General features: G+C 39.0%; 1 protein-coding gene across 9 annotated transcripts in view; it reads right to left on the bottom strand.

Annotated features, from left to right (window-relative positions):
* FGD4 (FYVE, RhoGEF and PH domain containing 4) overlaps window positions 1-19,405 on the bottom strand; it is a 211,653-nt gene that overhangs the window by 87,226 nt on the left and 105,022 nt on the right. For 2 of the 9 annotated variants that reach the window (XM_078075873.1, XM_078075869.1), the window contains exon 1: window positions 10,492-10,686. The exons of the other annotated variants lie outside the window; for them this stretch is intronic. Coding sequence is in view for 1 of the 2 variants with exons in the window: in XM_078075869.1 (XP_077931995.1) it covers window positions 10,492-10,579 (88 nt within the window). In the remaining variant the exon portion in view is untranslated. Of the gene's footprint in view, window positions 1-10,491; window positions 10,687-19,405 lie in introns of those variants that run through there. 9 annotated transcript variants of the gene reach the window in all.

Genomic DNA, 19,405 nt, shown 5'->3' with positions numbered 1-19,405 from the left:
TTAACGTTTATTAATTAACGTTATTAATAAAATGTTAATTAAAATTTTAAAATTTTAACGTTAACTAACGTGAATTTAAATTTTTAAAAAAGAAAAGAATTAATTTTTTAGAAATAAAGTCTTAGAATCTGCTCTAAGACATTAGGATAATAAATGTCCTCAGAGCAAATCAGATCTCTATTCACTTCGAGAATTCTACCAAACCTAGCAATTATAGCCTGCCACAGACTTCAAAGAACTGAAGTGCATTTCCTCTCCATAGCTGGCACATGTGCCATCTTTTTTCCCTACTGGAAGACTGGTTATACGGGTTGGTTGAAGATAATAGAAAAAAGGTTAAAAGTTGCATGTATACATTAATTCAGTAAGTATGTACTTACTAGCACCTTGCAAGAGAGGGCACCGAAAAAGGATCAGTAAGTACCAGTGGAGTGATCCGTGTTTAGGATCACTAAGATCCTCACCCTGCTCTCAAGTAGGAAGTTTAAAATGCCCCTGAATGAGGGGGCTACAAGCTACAGCCCACAAGTCCCTCAGTGGGAAAATTAAAATACACCTGAACTCAAAGTCTGCAGTCCACAGCTCACAGAGCAAATCTGGTCCACCACTTATTTTTGTCAATGAAGTTTTACTGAAATACAGCCACACTCATTCTTTTACATATTGTGTATGATGCTTTCTCACTAAATTGGCAGAAGTGAGCAGCTGTGACAGAAACCCTGTGTTCTGCAAAGCCTAAAATATGTATGATCTGGCCCTTTGCAGAAAAGGTTTGCAGACCTTGACCTAAATAATCAAGTCAAAAAACCCCACAGATTAGTGGTCTAAGTGCTATATAATAACACTATTATTACTATAGCACTATGTTATGTTATCACTATAATCTTCCAGAACCACTCTTGGTTCTGTCCCCAGCTAGCAATGTGACTTCTTCAAGTAAAAACTTCTAGGTTTCAGGAAACTCATTAACGGCACCATGGCACAGTTGATCTAACATAGTTTATCTAGCACATCTGGGCTTACAGATGACTCTGGGGTAAACTAACAGTGTTACACCGTATGATCTTCACTTTTTTTTTTTAATTTATTTTTTTATTTTTTTAAAGATTTTATTTATTTGAGAGAGAGAATGAGAGAGAGAGAAAGAGAGCACATGAGAGGGGGGAGGGTCAGAGGGAGAAGCAGACTCCCTGCTGAGCAGGGAGCCCGATGTGGGACTCGATCCCGGGACTCCAGTATCATGACCTGAGCCGAAGGCAGTCGCTCAACCAACTGAGCCACCCAGGCGCCCTGATCTTCACTTTCTTATTGATCTAAATCCCACATGCCTATTATGCTATTAATTCAGTTGCCTTCCTAATATTTTTAGTAAAAATTATCTTCCCCAGCTATCTACTGTATGTGAACCACTAAGCCAAAAGGTCACGCTTTTGGTCAACAGTGCTCAACCATGAATCACCTGTGGAGCTTTAAAAATGAAAACTGCAATACCTGCACTGAACCCCAAGTCAATGAGATCACAATCTCTAGGGCGTGGGTCCCAGGTATCTGTGTTTTGTTTTGTTTTGTTTTTTAAAAGATTTTATTTATTTATTTGAGAGAGAGAGAGAGAGTGCGAGCACAAGTGGAGGGGAGGGGCAGAAGGAGAAGAAGACTCCCTGTTGATCAGGGAGCCTGACTCGGGGCTTGATCCCAGGGCCCTGGGATCACGACCTGAGCCAAAGGCAGATGCTCAATCAACTCAGCCACCCAGGTGCCCCACGGTATATGTGTTTTAAAGTGATTGCAAGGTGCAGTCAAGGTTGAGAACCACTATTTCTGGTGTCGTAACAGGGCATAGATCAAATTACTATTTGCAGTGGAAGCTGTATGAAATGAATTTTTTAAATTTTTAGCTGTTAGGCTAAAGTTCCACCAAAATTATAAAGTGGAGATACCATGAAGATTTAGTGAAATTTTAATAGAAACAATTTAGGCTCACAGCATCAATTGGCTATTTAAGCCACACCCAAAATTTAATCTCAAGAATGACGCCCTCTTTGCTATGTGGTAGTAAAGTAAGATTATGTGATTTTAGAATCTACTACTGAGGGGTGCCTGGGTGGCACAGTCAGTTAAGCATCTGACTCTTGGTTTCAGCTTGGGTTGTGATCTCGGGGCCATGGGATGGAGCCCCGTGACGGGCTCTGTGCTCAGCGTGGAGTCTGCTTGAGACTCTCTCTCCCTCTCCCTTTGCCCCTCCCCACCCTGTGCGAATGCACGTGCTCTCTCTAAAATAAATAAATCTTTAAAAAAAAAAATTCACTACCACAAAAGCCCAAATATCTAGAAATCCTCTGTGTATTTGAAAAGGTATCAGCTAGAAGCCTTGAGAATTCAAAAGACGGAGATGATTTCTGGCTGAGTATGGAAAGCTCTGCTATGAAAGGAGACTTCTAAAACAGTAAAATTAAATTTTATGGACTTCACAAAGTCTGAAAGAAATAAAAACAGATGTAAGAAAAGAACTTGAAGGGCAAAATAAGGTTGTTTTTTTCTAAGAGCTATAGCCAACTCATTTATTCAAGATGTCTGGTTTATAAATTAACCAGAATCTTGGCTTTTCCTCTTCCTTCTACCCACTGCCAAACTATTTTCCATTTATTCACAATAAATTTATCTGCAGATCCAGAGAGAAGAAGAAAATCAAACTGGCCAGTGTTGATTACGGTTTGAGAAGGATGTTGCTAAGACCAAACAGAATTGTTAATTATCTTAATCATAAGCAACCAAACACTGACTACTGTTTCTTTTCACACACACACACACAACATCCTTTTCATAACCAAATCCTTCCTGACTTTGCTTATTTTCATTAATTCTGTACCTGCTTTTCTGAACTTGATTTCTCTAAACCTGATTCCCAGCAGCTAAAACATTCCAGCCTAATACTCTATTTTTATTAACTAGTGTCTGCAAGCTTCTGCCTACTTCACATTGCCTCCTTAAAATTATTGGCCGACTTCTACTTCTCAGCCCACTGTCTTCTTACACTTTGTTTTGCAGTTATTGACACTGTTCATTCACTTTTCAAACCTAAATTTAGCTTCATAGCAATCATGGAGCCTGGGTGGCTCAGTCGGTTAAGCGTCTGCCTTCAGCTCAGGTCATGATCCTGGGGTCCTGGGATTGAGCCCCGTCATTGCTGGGCTCCCTGCTCCATGCGGAGTCTGCTTCTCTCTCTCTCCTTTCCCTCTCCCTGCTTGTGCTCTCTCTCAAATAAATAAAATCTTAAAAAAAAAAAAAAAAAAGACCTCTACCAAATAGGAAAAGCTCCTCGGGGCCAGCAAGTCCTTCATCATGAAAGCTACTTATTTAAACACACCAATACAATCACTATAGTCCAGGACCAGCCAGACCTGCTGTGGGAAACAAGGCTAATGTTCATCTGTGAAGTGCATTTTTTTCCTAAGAGAAAAGAGGGTAAATTAGTAAAAGGCCAAAGTTTTGACATGACTATTTACTTTGTGACTATGAGAAAGTTACTTACCTTTATAAATTAGAGAAAGTTTTACTTCTCTAGTGTCACTGCTTAGGTATGGGTCACAGGTAGGTAGTATGTGGACCTCAGTACTTCTGTTTGAAGAGTGGCAATTTTTTAAAAATCTGACAAGGTAGGTAGGTGACTTTCTACAAAGAGGTTTGGAGACAGTCTCTAATCTATCCCAACCCACTTTTTTATATCAATACCCTTTCAAGACAAACATTAATAAAAATCCCATTTTACTAAAAATTTAATATTTAACAGCTTAACAAGTTAGATACTTGCTTTCCCTGCTGTGTAATCAGACCAGCAGGCCCTGCGGCCTCGTATTTTTCCCTGGCTGGGTTCTAGAGCAGGAGCACAATAGCACTGTGTGTTTAGCTTCTAACAGTGTAGGGGATTGTTTCAGTCATGCAAAACTTAAAAAGCAAATATTCCATCTAGCTTTTCTATTATTTCCTTTTTTTTTTTTTTCCTGGCTGACAGAGGAAGGAAGAAAAATAAGCCAATTCACCAAATATAACCACTTTTCTAATTCTGAATTTTAAAACTGCATTATATATGTCATGGTTAGTTATATCTAAGAGGATTGTTCCTACAAAGAAAAATTTTATTTTATTCATTCCATGATATAACCAATCTTATTCCTCCCCTTGCTTAAAATCCTTTAACGGAACTGCAAGACCCATAGGAAAAAAACTCTAATTTGCATAAAAGACTCTTCACCATCAGAGATCTCAGCATTAGCCATCAGTCTACCTGTAAAGGTTTCATGTCTATCTACTCACAGCCACACACAACCCAAAGCTCTAGCCACACTCCTATCTTCTCCATTCCTGGAACATATTCTTTTCTTATGTCTCTGTATGTTTTTGCCTATGTTGGTTCCCTTAGCTTAACAGTCTCTTGTCAGACATATTAATCTAGTTCCAATGTCACTTTTTTGAGGAAATTTCCTTGAATCAAACAGTCAGCTGTTCCTCCTTTTCTGTTCTCCAAAAACATATTTTGTATCTATACTATTACATTTGTCAGGTAGAGTCACTGCTTTTATCTGTGTCTATGTGGAGGCATACTTAAACTTCCTTGAAGGCAGGAATATTAAAAGGTTTTTAGAATTGGGTCTAGTGAGGGACGCCTGGGTGGCTCAGTTGGTTAAGTGTCTGCCTTTGGCTCAGGTCATGATCTAGGGGTCTTGGGATCGAGTCCCGCATCTTCTCCCTCTCCCTCTCTCTGTCAAATAAATAAGATGAAATCTTTAAAAAGAGAATTGGGTCTAGTGAATACAGTAGTTCCCTGCCCCCCCCTTTATCCACAGGGGATATGTTAAGACCTTGGGTGGATGCCTGAAACTGCAAATGGTACTGAATTCTATATTTACTCTCTTTCCTATACATACATACCTATAAGGTTTGATACCTTAGGCACAGTTAGAGATTAGCAATAAGATAGAACAATTATACTATACCAAGTTATGTGAGTGAGTGAGCTCTCTCAAAATACCTTACTGTTCCATATTCACCCTTCTTCTTGTGATGATGTGTGGGATGATAAAATGCCTGCACAATGAGCTGATGTGAGGTGAATGACACAGGTATTGTGACATACTGTTAGGCTACTACTGACCTTCTGAAGACACATCAGAAGAAGGATCATCTGCTTGCGAAACCATGGATGAAGGGGGACTACTGTACAGTTATGTTCCCTATCTCTAAGCATGTCTCCTTACCATTCTCCTGTATCTAAATAAGTTAATGAATTTTAGACTAAAGAAGTACAAAAAATATCTTCTTTGCTCAATATTTTCATTCACTATTTTGCTATTTTCCACTCTAAATTAGCAACTCTGATAGAAGTAAATCAAGAAAAAATTTTTATTGGGCAATGTGAAAAGAGAAAAACTGGTGATATTCTATATAAATTGGTAACTTCACCAGTTCAATAGTCATTAGGGGGCTTACATTTACAAAGTCACAAAAATAATCCTTTTCAAGCTTTATATACTTCTTTTTATTATACTCAAAATAGATTTCATTTTTCTAAGAAGTCATGTGACCCAACAATGTATCATTATTATTACTCAAATAAATATATTAGCATATTGCAAATAACAGTTCATAGAATTTAACTGCTGGTTATAAATTTTAAAATGCAGGTCAATTTCCAATTATCCAGATGAATTTGGAAAGAAACTGGATGAAGTATAAACACATAAATAATTCTCACACTTTAATCCATGAATTGGTTTTCTACTCCCTTTAAATCAAGCTTTACAAGAACTTATTAAGAGGAAACATTTCTAGATTGTTACATTATTTTAAAGATTTTATTTATTTATTTGACAGAGAGAAATACAGCGAGAGAGGGAACACAAGCAGGGGGAGTGGGGGAGGGAGAAGCAGGCTTCCCGTGGAGCAGGGAGCCCGATGCGGGGCTTGATCCCAGAACCCCGGGATCATGACCTGAGCCAAAGGCAGACGCTTAAAGACTGAGCCACCCAGGCGCCCCTACACTGTTACATTTTATATTAACTTCATTCTTTTCCTATTTTCCTCCTTTGGGAGAATTTCAAAGTTAAATGCCTTAAATGCAGGAGGAAAAAAACAAGAAAAAGAAAGTGGGGAAAGCACATCCTTAATATGTAATAAAACATCTTAAACATTTTATTGTCATCTTGCCATAATTTTCTCCATGCAAGTGGTTCCCCAAATTTCTTGGTCTCACACCCCAAAACTTCTCCCATCTATTTTCTCTCTCCAACAGAGCCCTGTAATTCATAATCCAAAACCACTTATTGAGCCCATCTATGACTTCAGTGTCATTCTCCCTTTTTCTTTGTTCTTTTTAACGTGATCAACTTGACCTCCAGACTTCCAACGGAAAGACACTCATGACTCAGATTCTGCTTAACAGGGAAGACCAGAAACTAATAAGCAGAATATTTACTCTATGAAGCGAATTGAGGGGAAGAAATGGAGAACACTACAAATATGTATAATTTATTAACTTCTCTATATTCCTGCTCATTTAGCTTTAAATTTCCTAACAGAAAAGGTCACAAGTATTAGAAATGTACTCATTCAGGGGCGCCTGGGTGGCTCAGTCGTTAAGCGTCTGCCTTCGGCTCAGGTCATGATCCCAGGGTCTTGGGATCGAGCCCCGTATCAGGCTCCCTGCTCCGCAGGAAGCCTGCTTCTCCCTCTCCCACTCCCCCTGCTTGTGTTCCCTCTCTCACTGTCTCTCTCTGTCAAATAAATAAATAAAATCTTAAAAAAAAAAAAAAAAAAGAAATGTACTCATTCATATAACAAATATTAACAAAGCACCCAGTATATATCAGTTACTGTTCTAGGCCCTAGAGATAGAACAGTGAACAACACAATAAAAAATACATTTATATAAATGCTAGATGGCAAAAAGAGCTATGAGGAAAACAAAGATGAGTAAAGGAGACAGAGGGCTGTTGGATGGGGCAGTTCAAGAAAAGCTTCCCCAATCAGGTGACAGTTGAGTGGACCTGAAGAGAGTGAGACACACAAATATTTGGGGGATTAACATTCAAGCAAAGGATAAAACTACAAAAGTGCTAACGTAGTTGCACAGTAGATATGTTCAGGAAGAAGTAAGAGACAACATGGGGGTGGGGGGAGAAAGGATAGATAAGAATGAGCAGGGAGTACATTTGGCATCGAGGTCAGAGTTAACAGTAGAGGTCAGAGCCAGGACAGGCAGGACCTGGTCTATCCCTGAGAGGACAGAGGCTATTCCTCTGACAGAGCTGGGAATCCACTGAAGGGCCGTAAAGCAGAGGAGAGACCATGATCTGTTTTCCATTTTTTTTTTCTTTTATTTATTTGAGAGAGAGAGAGAGAGAGAGAGCACAAGCCAAGGGGAGAGGCACAGGGAGAAGTAGACTCCCCGCCAAGCAGGGAGCCCGATGTGGGGCTCGATCTTAGGACCCCAGGATCATGACCTGAGCCGAAGGCAGATGCTTAACTGACTGAGCCACTCAGGTGCCCCTCCATTTTTTTAAAAAAGATTTTATTTATTTATTTGTGAGAGAGAGAGAGAGAGAGAGAGCACAAGCAGGGGGAGTGGCAGGCAGATCAGGTAGAGGGAGAAGCAGACCCCCGCCAAGCAGGGAGCCCAACGTGGGACTCAATCCCAGAACCCTGAGATTGTGACCTGAGCTGAAGGCAGATGCTTAACCAACTGAGCCACCCAGGCGTCCCTGTTTTCCATTTTTAAAGGAGCACTCAGGCTGCTGGGTGCAGAACAGACTGCAGGAGGTCAAACGCAGATAGGAAGTTATTGGAATAATCCAAGGAAAACTTGAGTGTGGCTTGAACCAGTGAGGCAGCAGGGGAGACATTAAAACATGGTCAGTTTGAGGTCTCTTGAAGCAAGATTTGTTGACAGATTGGATATAAGAGGAAAAAGACTGAACGAAGACTAAGGTCTTCCGCCAGAGCCTAAGAAGTAAGAGTTGCTACACGATGACATGGAGAAGGCCACAATGACTTAGTGGGATTTTTTTTTTTTTTTTTAGTTAAAAATAAATCTTGGGGGTGCCTCGGTGGCTCAGTCGGTTAAGCATCTGATTTCGGCTCAGGTTGTGATCTCAGGGTCCTGGGATTGAGCTCCATGTGGGGCTCCGTGCTCAGCGGGGAGTCCGCTTCTCCTTCTCCCTCTGCCCCCCCACTCATGCACATGAGCGTGCGGGTACATGCCCCTGTCTCTCTCTCTCTCTCAAATAAATAAAATCTTTTTTTAAAAAAAGAAAATCTTGTCTATATTCATTCTCTAAGAGGAGAACGAGAGGTTTTCCCCAGGCCAGGCTTCAATAACCACACGTAAAATGACCAACCTCCAAGGCGAACACTATTTTCCTCCTCATAGGCATTTTCCTTCTGCTGCTTCAACATAGGACCGACTACAGACCCTTGGTCAATTAGCAGAGGGCGAATAATCTTAGAAGGATCTGATCTAAACAGGGCTTAGAGGTACTGTGGTAGGGGACAACGCAGAGAATTACAGAGTGAAGACCTTTAAAAATATATTTCGGGCCAGTAAAAATTGGCTCCCTATTTTATAAACAACAAAGAACACAGAGAGTAAAGATTATCAGAGGGCAGATCAGAAAGGGAGTAGGGATAAGGTCTACAGGCACCAAGGAAAAGGCCTTTTTATTTTTTGGATGAATGGTGTTCTAGTGTCTAAGGAGAACTGGGCAAGTATAAATCCTACTCTTGGATCACAATGTAAGTTACATATATTTTGGATGACTATGAAATGAAGACCATATTATCATCCCTGCAAAGATTAAATAATACTTGCTACTGAGTCGTTCATCACACTATTTTTCACTTTTCAGTTTCCATGTGAGTTTGCCTGTAAGTATAGGTTTTAAAAAGGAAAATTTCTTCCAGTCATTAAAAGAAGATAAAACTTTTACAAAATAACATGTACACTAAATATGCATGCATAAAATGTTTTCTTAGACAATGTAATAGCAACGAAATAAACCATTGGTGTGGGCAGGAAGTGCTCCATTACTGTCCTTTCAGTTTAAAAACCGTAAAAGGAACTTCTGAAGCCCACATTTCAACAGTGGTCACTCACTATAGGGAGATGTGCATCAGAGCAGAAAATTCTAGTAGTTCTCTCTCCATTTAAGAACTGCCTTCCAGGAGGGAAGATCAGTTCCCTATTGATTCCCAATCATCCCTAACTGTTTGAAGATGGAATGAGAAGAGACAGAAGCTATTTCACGCAAAGAGAGAACTTCAGTAATGGAGAAAGAAAATACTTGTCACTTTAAAAAATACTTGCATATTTAGAATATGATGGTAAACCATGGAGAGAGGACATGAACTCTGAAATTATTTATGCAAGAAGAGTGGAAGCCCCACGAAAGAATCAAGGCTTCCACCTAGACGACAGAGGAAGCAGGGCAGACACGGACTGGGCTGCTTAATCTCTAGCAACTCCTGGAACCTGGGAGCAGAGCCAGCCAAGGCTGTGCAGCTCCAGAAAGGAGCCTCAGGTTCTTGCTGCAGTACCATGACCAACCCCACCCTTGGGCTTCCACACTCAGTGCAAACCCCACTTAGGCCACAAGAAGGAAGGAGCGATGTCAGAAGGAAGAGAATCTTGGTAACTATGAAGGTAAAGCTCATCTTGTTTAGCAATGGACGCATTCTTCAGGAGGGTTTATATCCATGCAGAAACAATGGGAAAATAGCTACACAAAATGAACCCATTTCAGTCTTAAAAAATATTTTTAGCAGAAATTTCCTGTCACATGATTATATTTCTACCACACAGTAGAATTTCATTCCTCTTTGAAAGTCAATTTCCCATTTATATGCTCTCTAGAACACTGGAGGAAAACAACAGTGGCTCAATACCACTAACAATTAAAAAAAAAAAAAACCAAATCCATGCCTAGCTCTACTATGTTATCTAATATGTAAAACCCAGAACACTCAGTCCCTTGAACTTTACTAAAACAAGCAGACTGGGATGGTGGGGGGGTTGTTTGAACAGAACGCTGCTCCATGCAGTAGCACTAGAAAAGGATTAGTGGTAAACATTTGTGAGCTTTGTTCACAACAGAAACGGAAGGAAAAGAAAAAAAGAAAATTCTTGCTTTCTTTCTCTGCATTCCTCTCCTTACTGACTGAATTTTCAAACTGTTCTAATGTTAGTAAGAATGAGTCAGAGAAACAGAACTTAAACAAATTTGTACTTTGGTAACCCAAAAGACGCCTCTTGAAAGAGCCAAAAACCTTGAATCTAGTACATATTTTAATGTTAAAGTTGAAAATAACGTGAACCTTATTCTTAACATTAAAACAAAACCACACTCTGCCACTTGTATGTCCCTCTGCATGCTGTATTATCAACTGACCACACACACTATAAAGAAACAGAAGAAAGATACACTAGAAAATGAAACCACTTACCTTGATCAGTGGACATGACTTCATATATACTGATAATTAGTCTACTTGGGTTTGATAAAATATTTGACTTTACTCTTTTAATGATCATGAGATAAAAATCTCACTCCCGGCTTTAAAGCCTCTGGAAGACTGCAGATCACACACAGGATCAGCCAGGAGCCTGCACCAAGGCACTGTTTACTTCAGGGCATTCTTAGACCTTAACTGCTCAAAGACAACCTCATGCGTAATATGCCACACCTCCCCAGAGGAAGGGCTGCTGCAGTGCTTTTCATGAGGCCAAGTATCTGAAGATGGAGAGACTTCTATTTATTATGGTAAAATAAACAACAACGGAGACACATGGAAGCTTCAAGTGAACTAGAAATACGTTTGGGAATAGGATGGTTTATAAACTGACTAATTCCTTAACTATTAGTAATGCTCTAAAAAAGCCAACATGAAAACAGTTTGTTTCCACTTTAACTGGGTCCATGCCTTGGACTGAAGAGGTTACAGATCCAGGATTCACAGGCTTAAGATGTTAAAATGTCATTTTGAAGGATCACAAATGTTATTCTGCCACTTCAACCTTCCATTTTAGCACAGCTTATTGAGCTTGGCGAATAAATACTACTCACAGATTTCCTAAGGAAACCAAGTTTTATAGGTTATTTCAGAACACTTGTTGGCTGGTATAATATTTATCACTCATTTTTATATATCTTTATAAGTTTGTATCATTCAATAAGTACTTTAAAAATTCCTGATCCCCTGAAATATTAGAAAATGTCAATAAAAATATAAAATCACAATGAAGTAACAGGCTACACAGACATCACTCTCATGGTTGGAAATAATCTCTCCAATCCCCTCCTCAGGGTGTCCACACGCAATCACTGTCACACTCCAGTTGCATCAAATCACCTGGATGGCATTTTAAGACATATGTTGCCTAATCCTATCTCCAGAGTTGAATTCAACAGTCTGTGGTGGAGCTCCAGGATCTACCTTTCTAACACGCTCCCAAGTGACACAGACACTGCCGGTCTGGGACTGCACGTCAGGGACCACACTGGGAGAACCACTGGGGCAGAGATTTGCCTATCTGGAGTCTTGACTCACTCACTGATGGCCTAAAGCTCTGGTTCCCTTGCACCTGCTTAGGCATTGCTCAGTGTCAAGGCAGGAGGGCAATGTTCAGGATGAGGTATGAAGGGCTATGTACTCATTCAAATGAGACTCACAGTAACTTCCATTTGCTCACCAGGAAGTGAGGGTTATCAACTTAATTCTTCATAAAAAAAAATCTATTTATATATTAGGCATGAGTAGGTTTTACAACTCATCTAAAAAGAATAGATAATTAGAGGGGTGCCTGGGTGGCTCAGTCGTTGAGCATCTGCCTTCGGCTCAGGTCATGATCCCGGGGTCCTGGGACGGAGCCCCACATCAGGCTCCTGGCTCAGCGGGGAGCCTGCTTCTCCCTCTCCCCCTCTCCCCAGCTCATGCTCTCTCTCTCTGTCAAATGAATAAAAAAAAAAAATCTTAAAAAAAAAGATAATTAGAAACATGGAGAAAAGAAGTCAAAGAAAGAAGAAATCTGAATTGTCTTTTATTTCCTTTGCAAACTCCACCCATGTGTTTAAATTTCACTGTGGCAGGAAAACTGTCTATATTTGATTCCAAGACCACTTAAGCTTGGCAAATTTCAGTAATGTAAAAAACAGAACATTTCCCTGTCATAAAAATGCCCCAACTTCTGTGCTTTCTGAGCTTTGATAGCAACGTTTAAATTATAAATTCAGGTTTGGTTTTCAAACAAATAAATAGCTTTTCTTTTTTTTATAGTTAACATTTACTTTGTGCCAGGTACTGCTAGGCACTTTCCATGCAGCATTTCATTAAATCCTCACTGCAAGGTATTAATAATTTATCACTATTTTACAGAATCTTCTGTAAAAGGAATAATACAGGTAAGGTAGGAAATAGTAATTCCCATTTTGTAGAAGAGAAAACGAGGGTTTTTTTGTTTTTTTAAAGATTTTATTTATTTATTTGACAGAGAGAGACACAGCGAGAGAGGGAACACAAGCAGGGGGAGTGGGAGAGGGAGAAGCAGGCTTCCCGCTGAGCAGGGAGCCCAATGCGGGGCTTGATCCCAGGATCCTGGGATCATGACCTGAGCCGAAGGCAGACACTTAACAACTAAGCCACCCAGGTGCCCCAAAACAAGGTTTAAGAGGTTAAAAATTTTGGCCATAACGCTAGTAAAATAACAACCTTTAAAAAATTAAATTCACTTTTGTACAATAAATTAAGATATAATGGAATCGCTTTTGAATTTTTATAGATGAAAGGCAGAAAACCAAAACATGATTTGCAGCTAGTAAGTGATAATTAAAATAAAGTATAACTATTATCAACTCTCATTGTCCACAAGTGGTAATCTGTGATTATATTCAGCATCTACCACAAACTTGTACTAAATTCTAAGCTACCCAATAGTAGCCAGGGAAGTTTCTTACAAAGTTAAACATGCACTTCCATATGCCCCAGCAATCACACTCCAAGGTACTTAACCAAGTGAAATGAATACTTACATTCACACAAAAATCTGTATAGGAATGTTTACAGGGGCTTTTATTCATAGTCACCAAAAGCTGGTAACACCCATTCATCCTTCAATTAGTGAATGGATAAGCAAACTGGTAAATCTATGCAATGGCATAACACTGAGCAATAAGAAGGAATCAACTAAGGACACTCACTTGTGCATTAGAAAGAAGCCAACTCATAAAAATAGAACTACCTTATGACCCAGCAATTGCACAACTAGGTACTTACCCAAAGGATACAAAAATACTGATTCAAAGGGGCACATGCACCCCGATGCTTATAGCAGAGTTATCAACAATAGCCAAATTATAGAAAGAGCCCAACTGTCCATCAACTGATAAATGGATAAAGAAGATGTGGTAAGGGGCCCCTGGGTGGCTCAGTCGGTTAAGTGTCTGACTCTCAGTTTCAGCTCAGGTCATGATCTCAGGGTTGTGAGATCCAGCTCCACCTCGGGCTCCACCCTGGGCATGGAGCCGGCTTAAGATTCTCTTTGTCTCCCTCTATCCCTCCCCCCGCAAAAGATGTGGGCTGTGTGTGTGTGTATACACATATATACATATATATATGGAATATTATTCAGCCATCAAAAAGAATGAAATCTTGCCATTTGCAACAATGTGGATGGAGCTAGAATGTATTATGCTAAGCGAAATAAGTCCGAGAAAGACAAGTGCCATAGGATTTCACTCATAAGTGGAATTTAAGAAATAAAACAGATGATCATAGGGAAGGGAGATTAAAAAAAAAAAAGGGAGGCAAACCATAAAATGGACTCTTAATGACAGAGAACAAATTGAGGGTTGCTGGAGGGGAGCTGGGGGGGAATGGGCTAAATGGGTGATGGGTATTAAGGAAGGCACTTGTGATGAGCACTGGGTGTTATATCTAAGTGATGAATCACTAAATTCTACTCCCGAAACCAATATTACATTATAAAAACTTGAAACATAAAAAGAAAGAAGCCAACTTAAAAGGCTACATATATATAATTCTATATGACATTCTGGAAAAAAGAAGCCTATAGGGCAGAAAATAAATCTGAAGTAGCTGGTGATGTGGAGAGGGACTGATTGATTACAAAAGGGCAAGATAAATACATTTTTTCTTTAAAAAAAAAGTCACTTATTGTGGTGGTGGTTACATGACTATATGCAATTGTCAAAACTCAGAATTCTACCCTAAGGAGGGTGAATTTTGTTGTATATAAATTATTCCTTAATTTTAAAAATTAAGAAGTAAATAAAAGCAACAGGCTATGAAATGGATGATCTGTCTTAGTGTAAACCCAAAACCATTATTTTGGGTACATTCATTGCCTTTCCCATTAATAGTAAAGATAATCACTGGTTCATTTTATCTGTTTCCTATGATTTAAAAAAATCTTAAATTCAGAAGTGACTTAATTAGTTCCCCACATAAAGTCCATTTGGGAACACTGAAGTTTACAATAGTATATTTAAAAGAACCTTTCAAATAAATGTATGGCAACTTCGTTAATTTAGTAAGATTATTTGTTAGAGATATCAGCCCTGAAAATACCTAAAGTCAATGCTAAACAACTTACAGCTATTCACAAAATACCCTGTGTCCTGAGGACTTAACGGGCTGGCCCTCTGCTCTTATGTATCTCCTCCTTAGAAAGAGAGGTTATTCCTCACAAATTGTTGAATAAGGACTTAGAAATCCTGCCCCACATTCACATGATATTTCATAACCACTTATTTTTTCATTATATTGACCTTAGCTTGCTTTTTGTGTTAAAGGTTACTTCTATTCCTTTCAATAGCTTACTATTTCTAATGGAAATGATCTAAAACAAAAATTTTACCATGCAACTTGTGCTTCCTGAACAAAATTTATCTACAATGTTTTTTAAAAGGTGGTGGATTAAGTTGTCTGGCTGGCATTTTTATTTAAAGCTACCCAGCACATCATCTGTCATATAATTGAAAACTTCCACATACTAATGGCAAAGGTGGCTTTAATAATTATTTACTAATAAACTTATTTTGGAAATAAATAACAGGACAGTTATACCAAGTGAATGCTAGTATTTAACCTTGTTTAGATACAAGGAGTAGGAAAAAATAAATACTTGTGACTTTCAATTATCAACTAAGGAGTAAATTCTCATACTCATTCTCCAATGTTATTTAACTGAGAGGCAACCTCCAATTTCACAGAACAAAACCAATCTGAATCTTAACCCATTTTGCACTCTTTAGTCTTCTATTAACAATCTAATAAAATCAAATAACAATTTGATGTTAAGATGATTCCCTTGTTGGCCTAAAAAAACACATTTTAGTTTAAAAAGCCAACCAACCAATGCATAATTTCCATTTTGCATGTCTGAGCCTTAATGAAGTAAGACCTACAAATTTTTGAATATGTGCCAGGTAAATGTTGTTGCTTAAATATTTTTGTACCAAATTATTTTCATAGAGATCTTCAAAGCAAGCCTACTATCCCTGAATCTTTATTCTTTTTTAAAAATATTTAACATAAATGTTTTATATTAATTCCACAGTTAGATGATTAAAGTCCCAACCACATAGACAGTACCCCTCAGACCAGAGTTTCTGGATGGATGATAATATAATTCTAGATTACATTACTGTCCATTATGGGTTCTAATACAATTCCATTACTCTTCTACTTTGGAAGCCCATGGAAAGCTACATATCTTTCTTATGGCATGTGGATAGGGATACTTGTATATTTTAGGTATATAGAAGAAACATTGTACCTGAAATGTCATCTGAGTTTAATAATTCTCTAATAAAAATAGACAATCCTAGAGAATAAAAAGACTTTTCTCTAACCTAAATTATGGAATTGGATTCCATACCCCAATTTATAGCCTGTCTGATTTTATCAGTATGGATTTCCTCCATCACACCACTCATTTCACATGTTCGCATACACAGCTCAGTAGTAAATGCACTTTAAGTTGGTGATATGTCTCTCTTTCGGCATTTCCCCCCATTACAGTCCACCTTCACATCTGGCATTCTTTTTTTTTTTTTTTCCGTTTAAAGATTTATTTTTTGAGAGAGGGGCGCCCAGGTGGCTCAGTCGGTTAAGCATCTGCCTTCAGCTCAGGTCATGATCCCAGGGTCTGGGATTGAGTTGCGCATCCGACTCCTTGCTCAGCAGGGAGCCTGCTTCTCCCTCTGCCTGCCGCTCCCCCTGCTTGTGTTCTCTCTGTCTCTCTGACAAATAAATAAATCTTTAAAAAAATAAAATAAAGATTTATTTATTTGAGAGAGAGCTTGTGAGCATGCAAATATGAGCAGGACGGAGAGGGAGAGAGAATCTTAAGCGGACTCCCTGCTGAGCACAGAGCCCAAGTGGGCCTCAGTTTCATGACCCTGAGGTCATGACTTGAGCAGAAACCAAGAGTCGGACTCTAGACCAACCTTGCCACCCAAGTGCCCCCTGGCATGCTTTTTTATCTCATTTAGCCTTTATCCTAATCCCAGGTAGTTGGTATTATCTAAATTCAAAGGAGAAACAAAGTTAATTGATAAATACAGTGTTTCTTTTTTAATTATGACCATTATTTTTGCACAGCTTCTTTGGGTTCCACCTGATCAATGCCAAGTGACCACCCTACATGAAAGAGCTGTGTATTTCCTTGAATAAATCACATTCACTTCAGCAACAAGTTAATTCTGAGATTTCAAATTCTGCAGTCCTCATCTTGCCGCCACCTAGATTCCTCCCTTTCCTAAACTCTGGAATGAACCTATTCTTTAGCTCTCATAATAGCTTCATTTAGAGAACATCTACACAGCACTTAATATGATGCTGGACACACACTAGATATCGGTTTCTCTTCTCTGCTCAATCCCTATCACAGTCCTCCTGCCTCACCCACCTCACAACAGAGTCACTCTTTACAAACGCTTTCTTTGGCAGTTGCTTGTCCTTCACTGCAGCTCTTTCCCCAGTGTGCACCGCAACAATGTCTACCCACAGGGTTCTGGTGCTGAGGCTGCCATTTTGTGTGAACAAAATACTGTTGCAACTCTTTTAATGGATCTAAAATTTCAGTAAGGGAAGATGAAAAGTTCTAGAGATGGCTGATGGTGATGGTGGTAGAACAATGTGAATGTATTAATGCCACAGAACTGACTGTACACTTAAAAACAGCAAAAATGGGGGCGCCTGGGTGGCTTGGTCATTGGGCGTCTGCCTTCAGCTCAGGTCATGATCCCAGAGTCCTGGGGATCGAGCCCTACATCGGGCTCCCTGCTCAGCGGGAAGCCTGCTTCTCCCTCTCCCACTCCCTCTGCTTGTGTTCCCTCTCTCGCTGTATCTGTCAAATAAATAAAATCTTTAAAAAAAAAATTTTAAAAACAGCAAAAATTGTAAATTTTATGTTATGTATATTTTACCACAATAAAAAAATTACTGCAACTAGAACATTTTGCACCATGAATTTATGACACCCAACCTCAGCCAGCCTATCTCTGCTATGGTCAATCTATTTGTTCATGCTTATGAATCCCTATTATAGACTCTCTACTGCCTGTACTATTCCTTTGCATTCTTCTCTCTTCAGTATCTACTCTGGACAACGGACCCACTTGAAGGCTACAGCTCCTCCACTATGCAGAAGATTCTAAAACATTTCCAGTACCAACTTCTCTTTCAGCTTCATGCTCTCATTTCCATATATCTGAAAGCGACCTCCTTTGCTGGAGAAGAGAAGACTGAACTTTATCTTGAAGGATTAGTGAGGTTTTGTTAGGCAGCAAAGGAAGGGAAAGCACCTGATTTCAGGCTGTATGGTGAAGACATCTGTGGCAGATTTGTAAATGTTGCTGACGCTTGCAGAACTATTCATCACTTGCCGGCTGATATCCTCAGTGGCGGCTCACTGCGCTCAGAATGAATCCAAACTACACACAGGCCTAAGTCTCTGTCCCCCGCTTACCTTTCTAGACTCATTTCTTGCCACTTTGCTTTCAAAGTATGTTCCCAAACCATGTTCCCTCTATCAATCACTGGTTTTGAGAAGGAAGTCAAGAAAAATGTTTTCTTTTCATAAATTTCCACAGGAACCTATTATTTTTTCCAACTTTGAAATAGCCATGCAGCTTCCAGAAAAGGCTCCTCTGAGGCTTTAAGAAAATAAAACTTAGGCTTTGCCCTTGGCAGGTCAGATAAAGGGTAAAGTACAGCCAGTTACTTGCTACTAACTTGGGAGAACAGAGGGAGGGCTTTTGTTTCTCTCTTTTTTTGATCAGCTGCCTCATCCAGATTTCTTTTAATTACTTGTCTTCCTTTCTTCAAGATCCTAATGCACAGCTTGCTGGTATAACAGCAGCTGCTTAGCCTTTTGTGTTGGCCCAAATATTCTTAAAGGACAAACTCAGAATATGGAAAGAAAAGATAACCTAAATATAACCAACACCATCCTGTCTGCAAATCACCGATTCTACTTATTTCTTCCCTTTTATCCCACAGATAATAGCACACTTAAACATGCAGTTTCCTTTTTGATGCAATCTCAGGAATATATTACAGAAATAAAACTGCCAAGAAAGAAAAAGAGATTATTAGTCCTTCCAAATTTCAGTAAGCTTTCAGATACCTTTTTCTGCGGTACGAAAGAAAATCAAGGATAAAAAGAGAACTTAAAAGAAAGAAAGAAAGAAAGAAAGAAAGAAAACAGCCAATTACCATCATATGGGCCTTAAATTGATGAATGAGTACGTGATAAATTACAAATTTACTTGCTTGAAATTTTCAAATTATTATCCTAGCAATCTGTGTATTGTGAACTTTGCCAATAATGCTGAAACAGATTTTCAATATTATACTAAGGATGATAAAATATCCATATAGTCTTTAAGACCTAACAGTGTGTACATTAATCACTAGAACTCAAATGATCTCATATTAGTAAACAGCTCACTGTCTGTGGAGTATGGCATAATCTTTGTCCTCTACACAGGGGAGCAAAGGCAAACGTATTTAGCATCTAGGCACGTAACACAAATGGGTAAGGATACCAGTCTAAAAAAAAAAAGTAACACTTTCTAAGTCATCAAGGCAGGTGGAAATAGATGAATTAGAATTACTTGTGGCAACCTAGAGAATGAATTTTTTTCAAAATTTCAAAACTCAAAAACACTGTGTGGATCAAATAAAATTTTGAGCCATCAATTTGAGGTTTGTTCTGAAATTGTTTTATCCATTTATTCACAAGGAATTTCTGAGCCCCTACATGGGGCTTAATATAGTATACATGGCAGGCTGCTAAGCACCTGGGAATTTTCTAGAAAGTCTGCACCATCAC

This window comes from Halichoerus grypus, chromosome 6, assembly GCF_964656455.1.
Source record: "Halichoerus grypus chromosome 6, mHalGry1.hap1.1, whole genome shotgun sequence".
Taxonomy (NCBI): domain Eukaryota; kingdom Metazoa; phylum Chordata; class Mammalia; order Carnivora; family Phocidae; genus Halichoerus; species Halichoerus grypus.
This window is presented reverse-complemented; position numbering and strand designations above follow the sequence as displayed.